Source organism: Acanthisitta chloris, unplaced genomic scaffold (assembly GCF_000695815.1).
Source record: "Acanthisitta chloris isolate BGI_N310 unplaced genomic scaffold, ASM69581v1 scaffold9842, whole genome shotgun sequence".
Classification (NCBI taxonomy): Eukaryota; Metazoa; Chordata; class Aves; order Passeriformes; family Acanthisittidae; genus Acanthisitta; species Acanthisitta chloris.
Window position 1 is genome coordinate 6316 of NW_008662160.1, and position 26420 is coordinate 32735.

The window sequence follows — 26420 nt, forward strand, 5'->3', positions numbered from 1 at the left end:
TACAAGCAATACATTTTATCTTTGAAAGATAACTTTATCTTGGCCTGATCGGTTGCCTGATGTTAATATGGAGGTTATCAATTCAATTAAAAGTCTGCCACACTACAGTATTACTTCATTGACCATAACTAGGCACCATCCAATAGTTCAAGACAGGAAACCTGTTTTATCATGTTTCTGCAGCACTGGGCTCAGTGGTATTCAAATGCTCAGTAAAAAGTGATGTTTGCATTTTGGTATTTGAGAAGAGGTGCCAGTGCAGGCTTGAGCTGACTCATGGCACCTTCACGTGGCATCCCGTGGAACTACAGTCAGAAACATCTTGGACTGCTGTCCCAAAGAGTTGTGGACTACATTTATTTCACCATTAAATTCTCTGGAAGAATGTACAGTAGCTGCTTACATGACACAAGCCAATGAGCTGGTCTTTGTGGGTGGATAACCATTCCTGTGCTACAGTACAGCCAATACCTCAGATATTAATAAATTATAGGAAGAAGTGGTTCTAGGAGTCCATTCTAAGGAGAATACAGATACCAGAAACATATGCTGCTGCTTCCAGGTAGCAATATGATAGTATGTTTGACATAGAGTATTTAAATATTAATTTGGTACATTCTGGAGTTTTGCTACTTAGCTTGAGAAGCATAAGGATAGCAAGTCTCCATGAGATGAGGGGGAAGAATAATTTAAGCTATCACCTAAGTACTTTATTAAAATGAAATATAATTAAATGTTAATTAATACCATACTTGCCTTCTGTTCCTCATATCTGGTTCCCACCTCCATTCTAAATGACTGCCTTTCTTACCTGGTTTAAGCTTCAGAGGCATCCCAATTTCTTATGGTATATAAATGCTTTGTTAAAACATCGAGATGTAAAAGGAATGAAAGTAAAGTAATATGGGGTGGATGGTTATCGGTGACTATCATATAATACATTTGACTTTTCTTATGTTTACCTTCAACTTTTGCCAAATAAAATTCTTTATTCAGATGGTGACTTGATGTGTCACTTCTTCCCCATTTCCTTTTGCCCCTATTTCCCATATTCCGCTTATATTTAACTTTCTGTCAGAATTCTTTTCTTAGGATGAAAATCCTCTGAGTGAGTCAGGATCGTGTGTCTCTAATTTGAGTAGAAAAATGGTCTGTTATAGATAAAATAATGAGGGTGCATAAGATCAAACCTTTCTGCTTAAACATGTCATAAATTGTATTTAGGTCTAAGGATGTAAATTGAAGAAAGATTTTGTGGATCAGAGTTCATGGATTTCAGTACAGAGCCTTGTATTATCTTTCAGAGATCTCTTTGATTTGGTAGTTTGTAAAGCACTTGTTTCACTTAGTCCTATTAAAAAAAATATTCAAACTTAATCCAATTTAGAGGTATTAAGTAGAGAAACGTCTTGTTACATGCAAAATTTAAACTTTGTCTCATATCAACCACAGTGTTTTATCAGCAAAGCCAATGGCTGGTTTGTACTGCTTACATGGTGGTGTGTAAATAACTTGGGAATTGCCAGTGGTTTTGTGTATGGGTAGTAATGCTGGTGCAGCAGTCACCAAAAGTGCCTTTGCTTTATGACTGTGTTGGGATTCTGAGAAATACCTTGTTTCTGCAGCATAGGCAAGTGGTGGTAGTACCAGTCTTAAACACAGATACTTCTCCCCCCACACCATCATGTTAAGAGAAGCAAAGATTGTGACGTCTTTAACTTGGTGGCTGAGAGAAGCTGAACAGCTTCATTTTGTAGAAATACAATTACTTCATGGATAAACTCTGATGTATTTTATCTGTATGCCCACCAAAATAATAGTTTATCTGGTGTAGATAAATTTGTACATTAATTTTCATGTGCTTTTCCTACACTTCTGTTGGAGATTAATCATGTGGAGAAGTAGAAGTGGGTATATGACTTCATGTACTAGCAAATGAATAGTAATAAAACCTTGTCCTAAAGCATGGCTGTAGTTCTTCAGTGCTTTAGATAAGCTATGTATTTAGTTATGTCTTTCAGCTACTTTGCTCACATTGGTTTATAAAAAAGTATTCTGTATTATAGTAACTTACATGTTCCATATTTTTTCACAGTACTTTCAAAAGCATTTTCCCAAAATAATCTTGAAAATCCTAAGTTCTGCTCTTCCATCCCATATTTAAGTGAAAGAGTACTCTAAAGTTAATGGAGTAAGATAGGGTGGGGGGGTTTGATTTCAAGGTGTTAGCTTAGCAGTATGGGAAGAGATGTTAGTAAGCCTTCTGTGTGGCTGTGCTAGGAGCTACATTCACTCTGGTATTGTTAGAGCTCTGGATTTAACTTTTGTCATAACTCATACTTTCCTTTTCATTAATCTCTATGAAAAACTGTATGGAGGGTTTTGGTTTAAAAATAGCTATAACTGTTGACCATATCTGTCAACTTATCTAACACAAGATGAGGAATTTTGAAGTTACACCCTGCTTTAGTGCCACTGCAGTTTAACTTCTGTGCAACCTGTAGATAAGGTTCTAGTAGTTGGACAGCTTAGTCTTTGACCCAGCTAATTAGCTTCTGTAATTACATCATAGTATTTTGTACTGAAGGGCTGAACTGAATCTTAACCAGCACTTACGTTGTTAGTTGATGTTGTAAAGTAGATGATACTGAAATGACATTGGCATGGCAGACAGGCTGCTTGTCCTAGACAGTCATCAGGCTAATATAATTGTCTCTTTTTTGCACTGGTCTTGCCTTTCTTGTTTGAGAGAATGTGAGGAGGAAAATATTAATGAAGTTGTGAGCACAAAAAAGATATAAGTACTCATAATTCATCGTTGTGTCTGCTTGGAATAGCAGAGTGGCTGAAGCCAGAAGGCACCTCTGAAGATCATGTAATGCAACCCCTGGGCTCAAAGCAAGGTCAACAAGAGCAGGTTGTTCAGATCCTTGTACAATTTGGTTGTGACTCCACAGCCTCTCCATGCAATTACTTTCTAATGTTTGACTGCCTACAAAGTGGAACTTTTCTTCTTATATTTAGCTGGAACATACTTAATTTTCCTAAAAAATAAACCCTCTGCTGTGGGGAAGAAAGCTGGAAAGGTACTGCCACCTATTCCATCACCTGATTTCAATAAGTTTTTGCTCTTTCAAAGACCAGAAGTCTGGAACATAGTTACCTTTGTCCTTTGCCATCCCCCAAATAATACCCATTCAGATGCTGATGGTTTGTTTTGTTTGTCAGTATGCAGGAAGCATCCTGTCTCTTTATTGAAAGTACTTAAGGCAGATCAGATTAAAGCAGTTTAAGTTACAGTCCATTCTCACTGTAATTCATAACATGGGCATCAAAAATCTTCATAATACAGAAAAGGAAAATTATTGGACCAAGTTTGCACATTTCATTTTGAGCAATTTTGCACACTGGATGGAGAAGGTAGAAAGCTCTAGAACAGGTCACTATAGGTTGCTTGCATAAAGGCTGCTATTACTTCTAAAGGTGCCTATATGAAGGCTTAGCTAGGAAAAACACTGAATCCGTACCAGGAACTCCTGTTGTGTTATCATTTTCCTGTACAGGCTATTGCTACTAGCTCTTGTCTTAAGGCCAGTGATTCTTGCTGCAGAGGTAATATGAATGTTTACAAGTCTCAAAGAGAGAAACAAGAACAATGAGAAGTTGATATTCAGAACATGAAATAAATAATAAATTGGAAGAACAGCCTAGAGACAAGAGGATTGGGGGGAAAGGGAAACATAATTAGATGTAAAGTGTGACTGTAATATGTAATCTCTGGCATAGTGAAGGATGGGATTAAAAGAAGCTTAAATTTCAGACAGATTGCGATGACATTATTAAATAAATTTTACTACCTATACGAAATTATATTTAGCTTATTCTTCATAGTATGCAGTGATATGTTCTCATCTTAAGCAGTTATAGAACCTATGTCTAGGACGATATCAGCATAGCTTAAATGCAGGTCATGTCTAGAAGTTCTTTACTCTCTAGTTTTGGCCGAAACCTGACTGGATATCATGGGATGAAGGAAAAAAATTCTGTAGTTAGTATGTGTTTATAATGGGAAAGGTAGTTACTGGACTATCTTAAACTAAAGCTACAAATGAGTTCAAATTAACTGTTACTATTGTGTTCTTAAATGAATCAATAAAGGGTTTATCTGTTGTACCATGTATATTGTCTACTCAGTATCCTGCGAAAGTTACTGATTTGTAGATTTAACTATCAACAACATGTGTCAAAATTTGCTCAGCTCTTCTGTATAAATAACACTGGTTTTTTGTTTTTTCCCCCAGTTTCTATGGAGATTTTGGGCCTCTAAATTTGGCAATGTTATACAGATACTGCTGTAAGCTAAATAAGAAGTTAAAGGTAAGCTTTGTTTAAAAGCAATGTTCCGGTATTTTTGTGTTTTGAAATTCAAATAAAATTATCCACTTCAGAAGTGGTTGTTAGGTGCTCATAGTCTAGATGACTACTGCTAACTTTAAGGATATTCTTTGTTCTGGGTTCTTTTCCCTCTGAAGAGTGAAGAAAATTAATATGCCCTCATTGTTGCTAAGCATGCGAGGCACTAATGGCTGTGTTCACCTTTAGTCATAACCTTACAGTTTCAAGACTGTAGTAACAAAACCCACTAGTTATGTCATGGGTTTGCAGCTCATGAAGTGGGTATGCTGGTCTGAATAACTGAAAAAACAGATGTTCAAAAGACAACCAAACAAAAAAAACTGAGCAAGAACAAAACCTGGGTCCTGAAGTCACACTATTTCAAGTCAGTCTCACCCAGTGGAAAAGTTAGAACTTCTAAATCTTATTCAATTTGATCAAATATTGCTTCTACTAAGTGTTATGAAATGTGTTTTTACACATATGAAAATGGCTCATTTTTCTGTCTTGTGGAAGTGTCACTCACTATCAATTAAGTTGTAGACATTTTCTTAGTTTCTTTCTTCCATATAATGATTGTTAATTCAGGGTAATTTTGAGTTGCACTTCACTAGTGAGAAAATTTTGGTGTCATCTTTGGATACCACAGCAGCTTTTTTTCTTGTGACTGCAAAGTGTTAGTCCTTTTTTTATCAAGTTGTCTAGAATCTGTAAATGCAGTGGTTAGTTCTGAAGATCACTGTGACTGAATCTTGTTCTAACAGCACTGTCCTATCATAGGACCACAAGCCCAGTAGGGGTTGATGCTGGCCAGAAACTGAACACCTGGCAGAGGCTCACTCACTCCTACCCCAAACTCAGTGTAGGATAAAGGAGAGAACCAGAAGAGCAAAACCAAGAAGAATTTGTGAGTTGAGAAAAAGATGGTTTAAATGGGGTAGTAATGAGTGGGGAGAGATGGGGGGCAGGGAACAAAACAAGTGGTGCAAAGGCAATCACTCACTACCTCACACCAGCAGACCAATGCCTGGCCAGTCTCTGTGCAAGTGCTAATTTGCAAGACTGCTCCTTATTTTTATTGCTGAGTGTGATGTCAGATGGAGTAGGATATCCCTCTGGTCCGTTTGGCTTAGCTGTCCTGGCTGTGTGCCCTCCCAGCAGCTTGTCCATCCCAGTGTACTTGCTGTAGGGGCAGAGTCAGAAACAGAAGGCTTTGATGCTGTGCAAGCACAGCTTGGCAGTAGCTGAAACATGGATGTGTTATCAACACAGTTCTGGCCACAAATGCAAACCACAGCATCCTGCAGGCTGCAGTGGAGAAAACCTGACTCCATCCCAGTCAGCCCTAGTACACTGAATGTATAGTTGTAGATTTAATATCTCCAAATACCTGTGAAGAAGTGATTTGCAGCATGTATAGAAAATTTATCAGCTGCAAGAAACGAGTTTCTCTGCAAGTAAATTTCTCTTGAGGTCTGCAAGAAACAGGAACTGATCTATTATTAAACAAAAAAAGTGATCTTACAGTGAAAACAATGTGTTCTGGAACCCTCTCATACACCCTATGAATTAGTTATCACTTAAAACCTGCTGCACTTTGTTTGTAACCTCTGCTTATAATTCAAAAGGTTATATTTGAGAATAGTCCTCTGGAATATACCTCAGCAGATACTGTTGTGTTACATTGCTGCATTTGGTCTAGTAATGATATGTGAAACTGCTAAATTTTGCAAAAATATCTTTAGGGCTTCCTACTGTGTGTCTTAGTTTTGTTATAGAAAAAAAGATTATTTACAACTATGTTACCTTAAGCTGTAGCTATTCTGTAGCTACCTTTGTGTTGAAAAAGTCCTTGTTGAAACATTTCTGTTGGTCTAAGTTGTGCTGCATCTACAAGAACTAAACCCTTAATCCATTCAGGAGCAGCTCTGGAGCTGTAAAACTCACCTGCCAGAACTGTCTTGAAAGACACTTACTGCACCTAGCCAAAGGAATAGACTTAAGCTTATTAAATACGGTCAGAAAATCAGTATTTTTTTAGAATAAATCATACAGCTTAGTATTGATATTGAAAGTGTACTGAGTTGACAATTTGCACGTTAATGTTAACAGAGGCTTTGCATTAGACTTCATCAAACTGCAAAACTTGATTTTCTGTTAGTAGTGTGTAACTAAAAACAGTGGTTTGCTTTGTAGGCTCCTGGAAAGTTAAATTGTGCTGACATGTTCCACTGGTTGTTATATTATAAGCCATTAATTAATGTCAGTTTTCAGTTTTGTGTTAAAGCTTTAGTCAGGATTCAAAAAGTAATTCATATAACAAGAATGAAATCGTTACATTTTGAAAATTACACAGTAAAACTCAGAAAATTGATCCGTTGTTTTCATTTTAACATTCTGGAAACCAGGTCTTAGCTACTTCAGGTACAAAAGAGTGTCAAAGTTGGAATGACTTGATATGCCCATATGATTAAAAAAATCCATTCTGTAAAATAAAACAAAAAATAAGGTCTTATTACATAGAACCTACTTCTGGCTAGTTCGCTTTGCAATTTAAAGTAGTGTTTCAGGTGAACTGTAAACTGCTGCAAAGAACTTTGCTTTAAAATAAGTAGTAGTCAATAAGTATAATTGAAGTTCTGTCACTGTTGCATAACTACTGTAATCTTATCCCACCTACACATCATGGGTGGAATTGCAGTTAGAGAACACTAAAATTAAAAAATTGAGGAGGGGGAAGAAGAGAAGAATCTTAAAATACTGGGATTAATTTTGTCAAGTTTTAATAATCATTGAATGCTTCACTAATTAAATAACTACTTGTGCTTTGTGTGTTTGCATATACACTGAGAGGGATGTTGCTGTTGGTCTCAAAATACAGCCTCTTCCAATCAACAGCACCCAGCTGTCTCAGGATTACAGTCCTTTTGAGATACACTCAGTTGCATTAACTCTCACTCCTTCTACATCTGGAAGTTGTGGCTAATAAGACCAGACTGGAATGTACAGTTAGAACTGCTGTTAAAGGTGCTGTTCCTGGGGGAGGTGGGAGCAAGAAGCTTGCTGTGCTGCCTGCATCAGTTTTCTCCTGAGATTTTTTGCAAGATTTGATTCTATGGTTAAAGCTGTTGTAAAATTTTCACCAAGGTTTAAGGTGGGAGCTTACACTTAGAGATTTCTGGAAGTGAAATACACTTAGCACTGCTTAAACAAATAAAACACAATTCTAAGCAGTTACCTTATCTCCCACCCTCAAGTGTAAGCAGTGCCAAGGGTTAAAACCCTGAAGTTGGGTGACAGCAACACTGGTATTAAAGCATTTTATAGAATGTGCAACTTTTAAAAAAAGAAATGTGCTTCAAATATTTAGAAACAGAATCCAGTTTGTGTGTTCGTGACTTCCTCAGAACTGTAGTAGTACAATAAAATTGGTCAGGAAAAACATGCATAACAGTGTTGCAGAATATAATGGAAGTGTAGCAATTTATGGAGCTAAAATATTGTTAATGCAGTAAATTGTTCAACTTGCCATTTTTAAGTGACAATTTTGTCTCTTACTTTAAATGCAGTTTGTCAGTATTGTTCTTTTCTGGTGCCTGTTGGTTTTGTTTTCAATGGGAGTTTTGTCCACAGGATTCTGACAGAGGCTTCTTTTCTTCCTAAAGAAAGAAGAATTGCGAGTGTTACTAGTTTTGTCTTTGCATAGCCTTTTTTCAGGCTTTTCACTTCTTTTTTTTTTTTTTTCCTTCTTTTCCTTTTAAAATAAATTCTTGCTGTTGAAGCTTTCTAAAGATGTTCATTACCTCATTTTTAGGTAGTACAGATGGACGAGTGTTCAACTTATAAAATGCCTGTAAGATTGATTGCTTCAGTTTTTCTTTTGTCTTCTCCACAGAATTATGTGCTAAAGAAATTTAATATATAGGAGGATGTTTTAGTCTGAAAATTTCAAGACCTTTAATCAATGTTCATAAGCCATTGTCTTGAACATTTAAACCTGGGGGAAAAAAGAATCCAGTTTTTCATTTGGTTCAGCTGCATTTTACAGGATATTTTTGCACTGCTAATAGAGATCTGCCCTGATACAGTGCCTGTTTCCCTGCACTCCTATCCATGCAGTAAGAAGATTGTTTAGGGTATCAGTAATTTTTTCTCCTTTAATTTTAAGAATCTCTTTACAAGTTTTTTTTCTGACTTATTTTTCAGGTTTGGAAAAGTGTTTTTTTTTTAAAAAGTATTCTTCAAGTGTATTCTTTTCTTAGTAAACGTGCTGTTGTTTGCTTTTTCTTTAACAGTATTTCAGTCTATCCAGAAAGAAGATAGTGTACTACACCAGCTTTGACCAGCGGAAACGAGCAAATGCAGCATTTTTAATAGGTGCATATGCTGTAAGTACTATTTATCACATGGATACCTCTAACCTTCTTAAGAGACTTCTGCTGTGTGTAAAATAGCTTCTCAAGGGATGCTTCTTTAGGGAGGCAGGCAGGCAGATTGTCATTTCCTTCTTCTCTAAGCTGTCTTGGAAAATTCTGCTGTACGAGTTTTAGGGAAACGCTGTTGTTGTCCCATAACTCCATTTGTTTTACACAGGGAATGGCTTTGGTGGATCATGTACATGTTTCCCATAAGATACCATTTTCTTGAATGCTGAAAATGCAAACCACAAACTGGCCTCTAAACTTGGCTGTCTTAAGATCAATTGCTGCTCATGGCAGTAGCAAGAGTCGTACTGAGGAGGAGACAGCTTTTTCTCACGGCATTTCTTAAGGTTATTAGACCAGAGGCATAGTGAAAATTTAATTTATTTTCTCAGTTAATTTTCATAGCCTCCTCAGAGTAATGGAAAATGGAGGTATTTCAGCCTTCCAGTATTACAGATAATATGCAATGCACAATGCCATCTTAGTTATATAAGCCTAATTTATTATGATATGATATATTTATTATGATATGATATATGTAATATTTCTTATTATGACAAATTTTTATAGTCCCAAGATGACTTGCACAGCCACTTGTGTGTCTTATAGCAGCATGACTCAAACTTCAATTTCACTTTCCTGGTCTATTGTGCAGAATTGGAGCACACTTGCAGAAAACTCAGTCTTTGCAATAAAAAGTTTTATGCCACTAAAGTATTCAGCTGAATTCTGGAAGTCTGTTTAGTCAGGCTTTATACCTGTGTGAGATCTGTAATACTCATTTCAGGCCTGAGGTCATGCTGGAAGCAAGGCTCAAGAAGTGCAGATGATAATATTGAAAGGATTTAGTTTGCAGATTCTCATAATTAAGGTGTTTTGATACAAGTGTGTCAGTATCATGTAAATGCTCTTGAGAAAGATCTGTTTAGATTTTAAGATGGGAAGAAATTGGGGCTAAGTTCAAATTTTTAAAAACTTTGGGTTGGATTTTTAACTCTTGGGTGTAGACATAATGGGACAAGTCTACAAAGGGACTAGTAAGAGCAATTGAGTTAGAATGTTCTAAGTTTGTTAATGTTTTTGACTGTACAAGGCTATATTTAATAATGGCTGTAATTAATTTCAAATTCTGTGTTTCATATTCTCTTTAAGAATCTCCAAATTTGACAGCATATCTTTATGGGATGAAAGATATTTAAGGGACAGCTTTATTGAATGCCCTTACTGGATTGGCCTGATCCTGCCATCACCTTCCCATATATCTTAGAACCCTTGGACAGGGTGGGACACTGGCATTGTGAAGGGGATGAGATTCTTTTTATTTCTCTTGTCCAGTGCTTATTATGTGATCTGCTTAATTAAACTGCAATTCTCTGTGGTTAAGGGACTAAAAGTCTGCATTATCAGTATTAGGGAGACCCAAGGAGAGAGTGCTACTGTCCAGGAAGATAACTTCTTGCCAAGCCAGGTTGCAGGAACAGAAAAGTAAGGAAGTATGTAAGATGCAGAACTCCAAGCACAAGACTGATCAGCTAAGTAAGACTGTGCCACATTTACAGTATTTAGGGCTTAAACATGGGAACAGTCTGAAATATTTGGTAGTCCTTATTTGAAGGAGCTGCTTAGCAGTTAAAAGTAGGGAAGAAGGCACATGGTGGTAGGGGAGGGCAGCAGAAATCCCTCTAAAGGGAGCTGAGAGGGAGAGCACATAGTTTGTGTTCCATGGCCTGACTTTATGTAGTCTGAAATGCACATCTGGGAGCACCTCATGTAAAGAGTTGGTAGCTTATGTGTGCAATAAGGTAAATTAGTGTGCCACAACTGCATACATATTTAACCCTTGTCTAGCCTGTTTAAGCTGCTCAGAGCTCTTAATTACTAGCATATGCAAATGAGAGGCATCTGCATTGGATGCTGTTGCTCTCCTGTCAGACAAGTAGATGTGTTAAGTACCTTCTTATTATTGAAGCTATTATGTACAAAGAATAATTCTTTACTCATACAGTGTTACCAGTACAAAAAGTATAGCTTTTCTTGTTGAAAACACCTTTTGGTTGCTTTCTAATTCATCTCAGTTTAGTATAATGTTGGAAAATGGTTTGCACAAAGGTATCCAATATTTTATATAAATGCCATCCCAGAATTATTTCTATGTGTATTTCTAAACTTGCAAGTTTTATGGGAGTTCATTCACCTTTTTGATAATGATTGATACTAATGCCAAAAGATTCTGAAAATGAATATTTATTTATTCTAAAAAGCCATTTATTATCTACTGAATAACCTGGTTTTTGTTAACTGCAGCAGCTTTGCTTTTGTAATCCAGGCATGTTCATTTCACACTCCAGAAATAATATTTGCATTTTGGAGTGTCTTACTTGTTCAGTCAGATGCAGGTTTCTGACCTGCAGGTACAGGGCTGTTCCTGACCTGCAGGAATCTAATTGTATTCTTCAGTAGAATAACTGTGTATAATTGTCAGCTTGATCTATCACAACTTGAATGGCCAAATTGTGACAGAAATGTGTATTATTTGACTTAAGGTCTTTTAGATTTTTGTGGTTTCTTTCTTTGATTGTGCAAGATTTTTGAGAGCAGGAAGTCTTTTAGCTAAGAACTCTACCATTGTGTAAAAGTTAATTGAGAAGGCTTGGTTTATTTGTCCTGGTGTTAAAACATTAAGTGTAAAATGAAACGTGGAAAGCAGTGGATCAGGTTCTAGGAATGGGTTTCCAGTGATGATTACGCAATTTATATTGTTCCATTAAACAGCTTCTTAGACCTGTTTTATTAAAATACCCTCTAGCTATTAAAATATTTTAATAACAGAGTCATAAATTTGAGTGAAAGGTAAGTCTTAAAACTTCATTAGCAATAGCTTTCCTGGTTGTAAATCACAACTGAGGAAGATGCATTTTCTAAATTTCAGTTTTTACAATGGACATTGAATACATTTGGGTAATCATGTCCAGTGAAATTATTGTCCTTGCTCTTAAGAATTCTGAAGAAATTACTTCTGTCATAAATTCACATTAAGAAAAAAGGAAGTTTAAAGTGTTACAAGAAAAGAAGAACTTCTCTGATTGTATAGAGGTTCCTCATAAATGGCCAAGACTATGACACAGACTGGTCAGGGGTGTGAGGAACAGAGTGCTGCTAGGCTTTGCAGTCTTACCAGGCATGACAGAGACTATATTGAAGTTGTGTTGTTTTGCTTTTCCTTTCATCTGTTTGGAGATTTTAGTTGTTAGGATTTTTATCTAGTCTTCCACAACAGTTAATTTTGTTTTTAATTGTTAAATCAAAAAATTGTTTTAAAATACTATTGCAGGTACTTTCATGCATACCAGGGAGAAAAGCTGTTGAGTTTGTAGTTTTATCACAGCAAATGTCTGGGTAATAGAGAACTACTGTGGCATGTTCAGTCATTTGCTTGCAGGAGAGTCTTTTGCTAATTTAAAAATCTAAATTAGACATCTCAGCCCTACCTGAAGCCTTAAGGATTGTTTGCTGGTAATCTAAGCATGTCACACTAGTGCTCAAATCTTTAATCCCTCCCTTGGAAGGTCAGCAAGTGCAAAGGCTTTTCAGTTACTGCAGCACGTGCAGCCCCTTTGCTGTACACCTTTCTGCAGATTGCTTTAGGCTGTCTTCACAGAACTCTGCTGATGGCTTAGCAGCCCTAGAGGGGATCAGTTCCCTATACTTCTAATTTGAACATGGCAGGTGCAGGTGGGAACAAGATGAATCCAAATTGCATTTGAAATATTGTGCGTAAGTGTTAAGGTGAACTTGCAAAATACTAATTCCCTTTTTCTCCTGTAAGCTTTTTAGGACATATGGTATGAGTTTTCTTGACAGTGGATATATGGCCAGTACTGCTACATGTTGTGTGCCTGCATAGTGTCCCAGCTGTGGGCAACTTTATCTTTCAACACATCATTATTCAGGAGGTTGAAAACATAAAAATGGACATGTCAGAGAAAAAAAAAATAATTAAAAATGTTGAAATGAGTACGTGTTGCATCTGGTTTTTGCAAGTAGCAATGCCACATGATAAAAATTATAGCAGTGACAGTGGGGAAAGGGAGGAGAACCTTGTCCCCTGTGAAAAAACTCTTGTAAGAGAATAGTTACTATCTGTAAAGTGATTTTTTTTCTCTTTTGCTGAGTCTTTTACTCACATTCTTTCTTAGATGCAGGTTCTGTTTATCCAGACTTTTCACAATAGGTTTTCTGTTGTTGGATTTTTATTTGTATATGTCACAGGATGAAAGCACTCTGAAGATTCATCATTTCAGGTTAAAAAAATGAAGCTAAGTTTCAGTTGCAGAGCTTTCATTGATAAAGATGAGTCAGAAATGTCTCATCAATTTTTCTTAATGGAAATCACTATTTTTTAGGTACTGAAGACATGTACTGTAGTGTTTTGTTCTTCATTATCTTCCTCCTTCAGTTATTTCATTGTTCTTGACATCCATGATACTTATGGTTTTTTTCAGTTCTGTTCTGTGTTTCTTTCTCTCTACTTCTTCCTTTTATGTTAATATCTCTTTCCATCCTGATGTCTTTATTATGAGCCTTTATGAGCTTTGTGGACAGAAAACTAGCAGTGTTTAGTTCAAAATGTCACCTATATATGTCTCTGAGCAGAGACAGCTCTGAAGTCCCATAACTTCTGTGAAATAAAACCTGCAGTATTGAGAAGACATTTGTATAGTACAAATTTGCCCCTACTTCAGATTCCTGACTCCTCAACTGTGTAAGATGGAAATTCATGTTTCCCTGAAGTCCTCTGAACTGCCCTCTGAGGATCTTTTGACTACAAGCAGGAATTTAGGCTTTTAAACATAAGTTAATTTACATGATTGCTGACATTAATTGACATTCCCTGAAATACACTCCTCACTGACATCTATTGCACAGGCTGCATTGTTCTTAAATGCAAAACCTCTGTGGTGGTGGGAAGGATAAAGAAATATGAAGACTGCTTTCATAGACTAAAAGAATATTTTGCAAATGACTGAAAGCAGAATAGCATTTTATACTGGAGGGGTTTAGAGCATGGAGCTGGTGCCATTAGACAGCAATCATTGCTGTAGATATACAGATTGTTACAGCTATAAAAGAAAAGAAAGGAGCCTCTCTACTTTTTGAATTAAATACATATATCCATTGAGTAAATCTTTCAATCTGTTCCAGTACTAGTAATTAGTGGAACAGGTTGCTCAGAAAGGTATCTCCTCCTTCCTGGAGATATTCAAGAACTGTCTGGACACAATCCTTTGCAATGTGCTCTAGGATGACCCTGCATGAGCAGGGAGGTTGGACCAGATGAGCCATTGTGGCCCCTTACAGATGGCCCATTCTAGGACCCAAATAATTGAGTTAGAAGCAATTGCTCTGATAACATGGAATAAATGGAATGATTTTCATATAGAAATTGTGTGTTTTGGTGATGCATTGCTTTCAGAGTTTAAGGAGGGAGGGAGTATGGAAGTTCAGGCAAATACAGGGACATTCATACTGAAAAACATACACTTGTGAAATGAAACAGCAATACTGACACTGCTGCAGTATTGAGCGTTAACATTTGAATGTAACTGGGGTTTGTTGCTCTTCTTGGCTACTGATTCATGCTATGGGTGTGACCGTGATGAGTGGAGCTGCAACGCTGGAGACACAGGCTAAAATACAATTCCAAGTCAGAGAATTGACCTTTTGAAGGCAGATCAGTTTGTGTAGAGGGGTTTTGTCCAAAATTAGACTGGTTGTTCAATGCAGTCAAATAGGTGGTGGTTGAAAAATAAAGATAATTCTGGACCATCTTTTTATTGCACAATGGCCAAGAGTTTTTCAGACTGTTGCATTTGATGAAAGATTCTGGATCATCTTTTTATTGCACAATGGCCAAGTGTTTTTCAGACTGTTGCATTTGATGAAATTTTTTGTATTTTATTTAATCCTTATCTTGTCTTTTCTGTCTGCCTTGTCCATGCTTGAGGAAGAAATGGCAGAAAATCTACCTAACATGATGACATCATACAGAACACAAAGAATGCCATTAACTTGAGATATGACTCTAGGCATAAAGCACAGTGCAAATACTCTGGGAGTGACCATCACTTACCTATATTCTAATGTGCTCAAGGTCAAAAATTGAATAGACCTTTTAGATCAGAAAGTACTTTATATTCAGCAGTTAAGTGTGCAGAGCTATAAAGTAGCCATGTAGATGCTGGTTGTAAGGTGAGCTGGAGGGAAATGGCTAGGAAAACTGTGTCTTTGTTTGCAAAACATTTGTATATGTGAAATATGCTGCTCCAAACTGGATGAATTATTTTCTTTTGGAAATAATGCACTTGCTCAATAGGTTTTTCAAATTAGATTTATTTTGGGACCGTTTTTACTATACAAATAGGAATTGAAAAGCAGTAAGATGTGCCTGTATTCTAATTTTTCACTCAAGACAGTGCAGCTGATAGCGTTCAGTGATAGCAGAATGAGCCGTGACTTAGCATGTTACATTAACTATATGTTGGTCTCATAGTAACATGTTGAGATTTTTCAATTTTGTTAATTGTTTGATATTGACAATTAGGAATCAAAAAATATTGGTGTTGGTAAATCTTCCATTGAGCTGTTGTGGAGATATGTTTCCTTTGTCAGTTGCTGTGATAATATTTTGTCTCATCTGATGTTGGGCAGAGAACTCCCAGTATAGATACCTATTCTTCATCTTAGTATGATGTTGAATCTGTCCAAAAGTGTCTCAGTTGCAGAAATATATGGCTTTTTTCCCTGATTTTTTAAAAAAAATAGAAATCCCAATTTCTGTTGATTTCCAAATCTTTCCTTTGTGTCTTTTCTAATCTTTTTATGTCATAGGAGTTGGTCATGAAGGAGTATAGTGTATGTTCTTAGGAGTTTAGTAGGCTGAGGGAAGTTAACATCTGTTACTGACTTTTCAGGCTTGGGCTGAATTATTTTTTTTCTCTTCCCTCATCCCTTTTAGGTAATATTCTTGAAGAAAACACCAGAAGAAGCTTACAGGACGCTTTTGTCTGGATCTAATCCACCATATCTTCCATTTAGGTATGTGAACACAACAAATGAGCCTCACTTTTCTGTTTTGAAATTCGCTGAATTATTATTTTTTTTTCAGATTGCCTTCCCAAGAAAGGGTTTCATTGTGATACAGACATTGTATCAAAATGACCAATCTCCAGAAAAAATATTTTTTATATCTGGTGGAATTACTTGCTCTGTGTTGGAATAATGAATCATTTAGATTGATACAAGTTTTAAGTAAGATTCCCGGTCTTGCAAACCATCAGGGTTTGAAAATAGTTCTTAGCATGTTTGTGATTTAACAATTAAACCTCTTCTTTATCATGTATCATGTTTTTGTTCAAAAGTCATTCAAGTCTTTTAAATTAGCTAGTCCCTAACTAGCTAGACTTACAGGAATGAAGGGGGGTTTATGCTGGTATATTTTCTCTATTTTACAAAACAAGTACTGATATTAAAGTTAGTAAATATTTTCAGTGAATCATGGGTAATTTCAATCTGTCTTTATTCTCTGTACTAAGGTCAGAGACTTGAATCTCTGTAGTTTTAGTTATCATGCATATCTCAAAGGGAATTCCAAATTTTTTTGCTGGTGTGGACTATGAAATGCCCTTGTGCTTTATGAATGAGAATGCCTCAGTATTCTGATGCAAACACTGGCAGTAAAAGGCAACTGCAAGAAGGTCAATATCATCTTTTTTAGGGGAGTCAGCATTTTACAAGTAGTGTTCTCTGTCAGCCAGTGCATTTGTAAATGTAGACCTAACTTGTCTATATCAAATTCATCTGATTCTTCAGCCACTCAGCAAAGCAAGATCAGATTTTCTCTTCTCACACCGTGTGCAGCAGCCAGATACAGTGTAAACTGTTACTCTACTCCAGCTCAAACCAGCACAGGGTGGTAGGATTTTTAGGAAAAGACTAGTTTGACTATGAAATCTTAGACCGTCAAACACCTTTCTAAAAAGGTGTCAGTGGTAGCTTTCATTGTCAGAGTTTATACACTGACCTGGTCATCAATAGCTCTCCAAAGCCCAGGAAGTATACCAAGCTATTGGTATTCATGTTTTTTCAGCTGCTGTAAAAGTTACTTGGTACAATATATTTTAAAAAATCAGTTATTTTGAGCATGTCAGTGTTGTTTAACTTATCCAAATTCCATATAAAATACAGGAGTCATGGTCTGCATTAAATCAAGAGTAATATTTGAATGTGCCTTAGCATTGCTTACATGAGGATCTGCTCCATGATCTTAGCAGGCACAGAGGTGAGTGAGGCTCACTGGTGTGCAGTTCTCCAGCTCTTCCATTCTACCCTTTTTCACTGGTGTGCAGGTCTCCAGCTCTTCCATTCTACCCTTTTTAAAAATAAGAGTCATGTTTCCCTTTTCCCAGTCACTGGGGACTTTGCCTCACCACCATGACTTTTCAAATATGATGGAGAGTGGCTTGGCAACACCACTAGCCAGTTCCCTGGCGACCCTGGGGTGCATTTCATCAGGCCTCATACCTGAGTAGCTATATCTTGTTCATTGATTAAAGAAATTTACTGTTTGGAATTATAGTAAATTGATATGTCTTTAGGTTTTTCTCTCCCCTGCCAAAGTAAGGATTAAGGTGTGTAGAAAAAAGGTTCTGATAAAGTGAAGAATTACTTGTCAGATCCCCAAATTCTAAGACAAAAAACTTGAGAGAAATAAAATGTTTGCAGCACAGTCTCCTATGACCCAATTCACTCCAACCAAAGGCTACAGACTTTGGTTGTTGCCTTGCAACCAATTCCGTATCATAATGATGTTGACAGTAGTAGTAATAATAAAAAATGCTGTTTCTGCTTTACTGGTAAGTAGTAGTGAAAGTAATTTGCTCTGTGATTTCTTGTGAGGCTGAGGGGAACAACGGTAACAAATTTATTGACATGAAACAATTTCATTTAAAGTGTTAAATCATTATTCAAAGCAAATCCTAATGAGTTTGAATTCTTAAAATTCTATCCTAAAATAGAATAGTTAGCTACTCTGGGATCAGCAAAAAAATAGAAGAAACGGCAAGATTTTCTGAAGATTATTTTATATGATATGCAATGAGCATCTTGTGTTTCCCAGGGGAGAGCACACTAACTGAAAATATTGAAGAAGGCAATGTCCAGCAAAAGGGCTACTCAGATTTTGTTGTGTGGGTTGTCAAAATGATTACAAAAGTATAATTCCTGCATTCCATTTGTCAGCTTCAGGAGAAGAGGGCAATTTATAGAGTAGGAAGTCTGATACATAACTCCTCTGCAGTCTTTGTGTGTTTCAAGCCCTAGGTTGTTGTGAGATAACTGGTTGGCTAAAACTAAAGCTTTTTTGACAGATTGTGGGTTTGGTTTATTTACTGGGTTTTCTCTGGTGTGGATGGGATTTGCTATGTGTTTGGGGGTTTTGTTGGTGGGGTTTTTTTGGTTTTTTAAATTCAAAGCTTTGGCTATTTTAGAGGATGGGAGGGAGACAATCTTCTCGAGCAGAGCCTTCCTGTTTATCGAAGGAATATAGTATTTTGAACTTTTGCTAGAAGAATTAAGCATCTTGATTTCTTGAGCATTTTCTTACATGGTGTGGGGCTGGAAAGCACTTAAGTTTCTTTTGGAGCTGCTTTGATTACGTCAGGTCTTGGCAGTGGATTAGAGCCTAAGCAGATTCTGTTACCTGCATTGTAGTTTGTCCTGCTGGGAAAGATGGGTGTGTAATCTTGCTGTGCCAGAGGTGAAACAAAGAGGAGTCAGGAAATAAACTGAAAGATTATGACAAGATAGAAGGCTTGGTAAGAAATGGGAAGTCTGATAGGGAGGGCATATTTGGATTTTGAATTCATAGGAAGATGCTGGAATAGATACATAAGGAGCTTAAGAATTACTGGGGCTGAGAGAAGGGCAAGTAGATCTGACGAGGGCCTGCAGTGGGACAATCGAGATTAGCTGAGAATGGGGAAGAAATAATTTAATCTTCCTTCCCTGGTTTTCTGAGGTCTTTGGAAATTTCCCTCCCCATCCAATCCAAGACATTTGAGACATCTCTGCGACATATAGCATAATACAGAGGCTCAAGCATTTGAACCTGTGCTGGAAGCAGTAGCTCTGCCTTAGGTAGTATATCTGCTAGGCATCACGCTATACTGTGAAGAAACAAGTTGGTGCTATGAGGAAGTTTGTACTCCTTCCACATCTATAGTGTCTTGAAAAGGACTAAAATGAGTTTTATGTACAGTTCTAAACATAAATCCAAATGTCTTACCTCTTCCCTTCCATTCCAAGGTCTACAAAGGAAATATTTTGAGGTACTAATCATTGCTATTCAGTACTTATTAACTTGAATTTTTTCTTGCAGCCTGGAACTTAGATATTATATAACTTCTGTAGTATAGGTCATCTCTGTTTGAATAGTTCAAGTGAAGAGCTTATCAGTGAGCAATGATCAGTTAAGTGTTACAACTGGACTATTTAGCAAGTTTGTTAATTTGATATCTGAAGTGTCTTCTGTTTGAAAAAAAAATAGGCAGCTTTGAATAGGTAGAAGCTCCAGGATTGCTGGGTTCTTTGTGGAGCACTGAGGTAGGTTTACATGAAGTGGTCACTGGGAAACTGATCTACTTTCATCTAGCTCAATGACCTCAAAAAGCCTTAATCGGCTTAGAACTTCAGCTGGCATTTCATTTAAAGACAGCTTCAGCAAATATAGCTCGGGGTGAAAGGAAGTCAGAATACCCCTCTCAAAAGATACATGGATATTTTTTGGTTTTGTTTTTCTAATAGAAAAGCTCAAGATAACTTGGGAGGATAAGGCACTACTGTCTTTGAGGCATTTGCCTCTTACTTTGGCTGAGTCTCTGTCACCTGGTGACGCTCTAGTCTCTTGAAGATCTTATACTGTATCTTCTCACTTTGATTTAAAAAACCATGCTGACACCATTTAAAGTTGTCATAAATACCAGTTGCCTACTGGGAAACAATTTCAGGTTTTTAGCTCAAACTACTCTGAATTGATTTAATGTTCAAGGGGAAAACCAAATATGTGGTATTACCGTGTTCAGTCTCTAAATAATGACATTAATTTCAGAGCTAGATTTTAGTTTGTAGCTTTTGGGGTTTGTTTCTTTATTGGCAAGTGCTGGGGAAACAAACTATTTTGTTATTGAAAATGTTGGGGTTTGGTGAAAGGGAAAGCATTATGCAGTATTGAGGTCAGCTACAACAACTGTGAAATCGGATGTGGGATATGCAGCCCTGTAATGCCAGCTCAGATTCAGACTATGTCTGCATCGCCTAGAAATAGTCACATTTTTCTCATTCTGAAAGTAAATGGAGTACTGTCATGTAATAGTTGGTAAAACACTATTTGAAAAACAAGGTGATTATGTATTTGGCCATAAAAGACTGGGAGAATACTGTGATGGAACATGTGATCAGCAACAAAAATCAGAGCACCCACACTGCAAAGCAGCTGGGTATGTCTGTATGTGCTCTGTTGCCTTATTCTGATATGAAATGAGGTTTTCCTTTTTCTTCTGTGCTTTCTTAAATATACAGACTTCTGAGTTGAACAGAAAGGTCTAAGATTTGAAATGCAAGTTTCACGTAAATGTTTTTATATATACATAAGTAGTCCCAGTAGGTTAAAAATTACTGTGTTAAACATAAGCACATACATTAGTTTTCTGTAGGATATTGTGCTGACTGTGTGCAGTGGAAAAAGGAGAAAAAGCTTAAATAGCAAGAATGTTAATTTACTCTAGAATGATATGTTTCTTCAAGATTAGGAAAGGTATTTTTTGCTGTTAGTCCTTGCATTTGGTTTTAGTGTGGAACAAAGTGTGGCCTGCTCAGAATCTATTGCATTTTAGCTAAAACAAGTATTAAATATTGCCCTAAAACTTCTGCAATCTATCTATAGATAGATAGATTTCTATAGTATAAAGGAACAGCAAGTTTGTGGATCTAGCACTATATAATTGACTTCTCACGTCAATGTGGTATGAGATTAACTGTATTTCTGGCAGGATTTTTGCAAAGGTTAGTACTAGTTCTGACAGTATCCAGTATTTTTATCCATGGTCCGGAAACTTATACAAAATCAGTAGGAAGGTGGGTTGTCACAAAGAATGGTGAAGCTGAATTAGCTCTTCTGCATTAGTTGTTAATTATTTTTCTTCAGTAAATACATTAATTCAATAGGATTCAAAAAAACAAGATCAAATTTGGGTTGTTTAATATTTACTAATCTTGATGATTTCACATGACTTCTGTCTGGGTTTTTTGGGAAAGATCAAGACCTTGATAACCCAGCCTAAGCCTGGAGGAAATCATCTAGGTAACTGGGGGTAGATTTGTTTTGGTTTTCCTTTTAACAAAGAATGAGTCAAAATAATTAGAGACTTAAAATACCTTAGACAAGGTGTCCCTCTAAACTAAAAGATATTTGGGTCAAGTAAATTATTTAAAACATTCAGGAAATTAGGTCACAAACTCTTAATCTTTGTCTTTTGAGGCATTTTCTGACATGCAGTCAGCAGTAAGATTGGCATTAAACATCTGTCCTCTCTAATATTTCTGCAAAATGCTGTTTGACTAAACTCTAAAGGAATACTAACATTTCTCTGGAATAATATAAAATCATCTGTTTGATAGGAAGATTGGATATTAAAAAATTTCACTTTATAAGTACACTGTGACTTTTCATCATAAATAAACTACTTTTTAACATTGTTTTAATATTTAAAACTACTTTGTAAAATGTGTGACTTGCTGTATGTTCTGAAACTACTGACTTGGGTTTCAGCTCCTAATACTGAAACCACAAGCACTTGCCTTACCTGTGCTTCAGACACTGCTCTAACCTGTCAATGGATTCAGCATGCAGAGTCCTCATGGATTATATGTAGAACTTCTTCCAGATGAATTGCTTTGTTCTTGCACCTAAAATGTAATACCTGCAGACAGTTTGGTTTAAAATTCTGGAGTGTAAAACTGAAGTTTCAGAAAGTGTTTTGCATCTGGAATTGATTCTAATCAGCCAACTGTACTTTTGGAAACTAGAGAAGAAAAAATGTGTGTGTATATATGTTCCTCGATTCATTTTGAAAAGGATTGAAAGTGCTAAAATAAAAATGGCTGTGGCTTTAAAAAAAAAAATTGCATAGATTTTGTTCCATTATCTTGTTCTCCAAATTACGACAGAAGGAACTTGTGTGATTTGCTTGTGTTTCATAAATAGATGGAGGGGAGTTTTTCAGATGTTAACTCAGTGTTGTGTTTCTTTAAAAAAACCAAACATTAGAATGCTGCTATTCTTTGAGTTCCTGGGAAATTGGGATTAGGTTTTTATTTGGTCACTGGGAATGTGTCTGTGGGAACTGTGGCTAAGAATACTGCACACCTGGAGTTGTGAGAGGCTTATCTTGTACATCTAGGTCAGGTTCATTGTTCTCTCCCCCTCTCATAGTGTTTCTTATTAACAGATTAGAGATTATGTGGCTTTTTTCCCCCAGGATTGTTTTTCTGCACTGCACTATCAGATGCATTATCAGTTGCAGAAACATACATATAGGTAAAATAAAAGTAATCTTATTGTTGTAGCAAAATAAGATAGGACATGTCTGCTACAATCATATCTTCTGTTCGTATTTCTCTAGTACTTAATTTTGTGGTTTGCATTGGTTTGGATTTTATTTCTGTCAGCCCCTTCAGAAAACTGTTACAGCTTTCTGCTATGTAACATATTCCCATTGGGTCCTTAGGGGTTTTTTTTGCTCAAAAGACCTTTTTATTTGCTAAAATGCTTTTGTGTTAAAATGATCTGTTGTCCAACTTTACTATGTCAAAAATGTGTTGTCTATAAAGTTCATATTTTATAGCTTTGATATGTTTTGCTTATCACCATAATGAAAATACTTTATGGCTTCTCATTTTTAGAAACCTTCTTGTTGGATTTGATTATGGAAAGTTTATACATACCTTAGAGTTCCCATTCCAAAACATTGTGTGTTTTAATAATCTAATAATTCAAAAGCTTTTCTAGAGTCTGTGATATAACATATAAGCCTGTCTGTAATATAACACTACCAAAATTGTAGCTTTTAATTTTCTTATAAACATTTTCTATGAACACTGCTTGCTCAAAACTGCTATACTGATTCTGTTCTTAAAGAATAGGTGGGAATATTATACTCTTAAAGTACTTCAGATTGAAGGAACATATCAGTATAATAAATTTCATACTACTTACAGCAAGGAGATTATCAAAAAAGGCAAGTTTTCAGTGAAAGATTGAAATTTTGAATCAATTACAGATTAAGTATCTGTCTGGCTGAAGCTTAAAATGTTGCTATTCTGATAAATTGCAGCTCTTAGGATTTTTTCTGAGAGAGCTTAGAGCAAAGCTGTAAGAGGTTTCTTTAATGAGTGACAGGGAAATAATCTGCCCAGGCAGAATTTTGTTAAAGTCCAGTCAGTCTGAAGCACACTTTGAAAAGTGTTTTTTTATTTTTCCACGATGCATTTTTTGGGTGGTGTTATTTTTTTGTTGGTGTCTCTTACCACTTCAATATGTTTTGATTTGGAGTCTCATTTCATCTTTTAAAGAGAAATTGTAATTTTCATAGTGGCAGAACTGAGGTTAGGTAATTTTAAGTTTAATTATATATGGATAAATTTTAATCACATCTGTAATCAGGCATCAAAATGAAAGCCTGTAAATTAATTCCAAGCTAGTACTCTTATTTGCCTGTTCCTGTTAGTGTAACTCAAGACTTGAATAATGGTTAAAGCAAGATTTGCTTTATTTGCTGCTAACCTTGCACAGTGGAGAGGGGATGCAAAGCTTCCTGTTCCAGGATAGCCTAAATTGGTAAAGAGCATGTAGTTAGCCACTGTAAAATATGCACTTAAAATAATTTGCTGTATCTAAGTGCATTTACTCTGAGCTTCATCTTGGGTAGGGGAGTGCTTTAGCATGAATAAGCTTCTAAAAAAGATGTCTTCTTCGAATAATTTAGAGTTCTCAGAGGGGATTGAATAGTTTGAGTGTATTCTGTTGTGTGCTGCCTTTCCCTGAGTTGTTAAAATAATTGTGTATATTAAATTCACTTGTATTAAATCTATAGGGATGCTTCATTTGGGAACTGCACGTACAATCTTACCATCTTGGACTGTTTACAGGGAGTCAATAAGGTAATAACATTTTTCCGTAGCAAAACAAGTTGAAATTGACTTATAAAACATGAAGGAAAATACTGTTAAAATAGATTGTAGAGTCTGGTGTGAAAGCAAAAGGTGTGTGAATGAGTGGCTCTCATGAAGCCTGAGTTACTGGGTAGTGCCAGCAGAGGAAGGTGATGCTGTTCCCTGGCTGGCCTGGCCTTGGGCAGCTTTTTGAACTCACCTCATGCATCAGAACATGCAGGTGCACCAGGCCTGGCTGGGGCAGCTCTTGACAATGCAAGGCACTGTGCTAGATCTGCTAATGGGTCATTTATAACCATTGGTAAGAGGGAATAACAGCTTGGTAAGTCAAGCGAGACAGATACCCAGGTATGCTGTGATTTAATCTGAGCTGGTTTTGCATGTTCTTGGCCCCAGCTTTCCCCCAAAATGCTTGATTCAGTGTTTGATGCTAATCTCTTCAGAATTGTTTAAAAACAATGAAAAGTAATCTACCTTACAAGTGTTTTGATGTGTCACTTTCCTGGTCCTGGGGAATATTAAGCTCTAATGTTGCTTTTAAAAAAAAAAGTTACATCATGTCTTAATTGGCAACCTTTAAATTTTGTTCAGCATTTCCCAGTGATCTTGATGAAGGGAGCAGGCTATAGGAACAGTTCTGTACAGACACTTTATAGACTATTTGTAATTGTTAAAAGTACGGCAAAACAAGGGCTTTTTAAAAATTGAAAAAAGAGATCAAGCTTAATATTTTTAGTTCTGTGGGGGTGGGAAAGGAGCTGTCAGTTAACAGCAAGACTCTAATTTGTGAGGCATTCTACAGATTCTGAAGCTCTGAAGTAGTCAGTGCAGTCACTGTAATTTATCTGCAATAAATACATGAAAAGAACTGCAAGAATCAATTTTTCCTCCTTTGTTCCCATTACATTTATTACTGAATTTTTGTCCAGTTTACTTACAGAAGTAAAAACACTTTGAGCAGTAACTATATGCCTTAATTTAAAGTAGTCTTAGTCCACCTGGGTAAATTTGGTGTTTGTGTGCATGTATATCATACACATGTAATTCAGGGCCTGCAAATTCTGGAGTGCAGCCAGCCAGGCATGCTTAAATCAGCTCAGACAAACCTCTCAGTATCTGAGGCTTCACGACAGGTCCAGTCATTGAGCTTATATTGTCTACAAGAAGGCTATTCTTGTCCTAAAAAGATGCTCCATGTGTTGCAAACAATGGCAGTCTGATGAATATTGTTTTTAAATCATAGATCTGTGATGTGTTTTTATCACACCTTAATCCAAGAATGTTGTGTATTATCTGCACTTGTCAGAATGCAGTCGATTCAGTATAGATATTGTCTGCAGAAATGTCTTCCACCTATTCTTTGGAATAAATTTGTGCTATGAATTCCATATTCATAGAATTGATTTCCATATGGCATTATACACAATTGGCATATTTAACAATAGTATAGTAATGGAATACAAAACTTCTTTCAATCCTGTAAATAAATACTGTCTAGTGTAATCTAGTGAACTTCACTCTGTTGGTGAAATGTGTATTAAAAGAAATACTGAAATACATGTTATCCATGGTACTGTACTCTGTATATGCCATTTTGCCTAGGTATTATGGTGATAAACCCAGATTATCATATTAAGTATAGAAAATCAATATTCTATGTTTTATATCCAAACATCAAAATATAAATGCATTCAGCATAGAAATCATCAAATGAGTGTATGACAAAAAGGGAATTGCATTTTAACTTGGCATCTGGCTTACAGGAAAAAACCAGACAGGGTGGGATGGGGAGAATCAATGTTATGATTTAAGTGATATGCAACAAACTTATGTCCTGTCATAATGTCTTTGAAGGGGAAATAATGAGCCTAACATGCTTCAGTGACATTGTTGGAGTTTTTGTTGTCTGTGTTGTTAATCTGTGCAAAATGTGATATTGTCTTAACATAAAGGCTTCAATAAGCTAAACCCACAAACATGTAAGAATTTGGTTTTGATTCTCAAAGCAGTCATATAAAATGAGATTATATATCCTATTTCAGTATAAACTGACCCCTTGTTGCCTTTTAGGCCTTGCAGCATGGATTTTTTGACTTTAAGACATTTGATGTGGATGAATATGAACACTATGAGGTTTGTACATTTAATAATGAGTCGAACGTGTTTGGTTTCCCTAAAATAAGAGTATACAGTATCCCACAACTTAAAACATACTGGGAACACATTTTAATTCAAGTAAAACCCAGTGTTCATATGTAAGGTATGTACATCCAAACCTGTATGCTGAATGTGAAAAAACATGTAGGATTAATATCC

The 26420-nt window shown here is 36.3% G+C and overlaps 1 protein-coding gene across 1 annotated transcript in view; it reads left to right on the top strand.

The window, feature by feature from the left end:
- LOC103798248 (dual specificity protein phosphatase CDC14A-like) overlaps positions 1–26420 on the top strand; it is a 54620-nt gene that overhangs the window by 6229 nt on the left and 21971 nt on the right. The window contains exons 2-6 of the mRNA XM_009070499.1: positions 4302–4377; positions 8691–8783; positions 15835–15914; positions 24026–24092; positions 26175–26237. Coding sequence (XP_009068747.1) covers positions 4336–4377; positions 8691–8783; positions 15835–15914; positions 24026–24092; positions 26175–26237 — 345 coding nt within the window. The 5' untranslated portion in view covers positions 4302–4335. The remainder of the gene's footprint in view (positions 1–4301; positions 4378–8690; positions 8784–15834; positions 15915–24025; positions 24093–26174; positions 26238–26420) is intronic.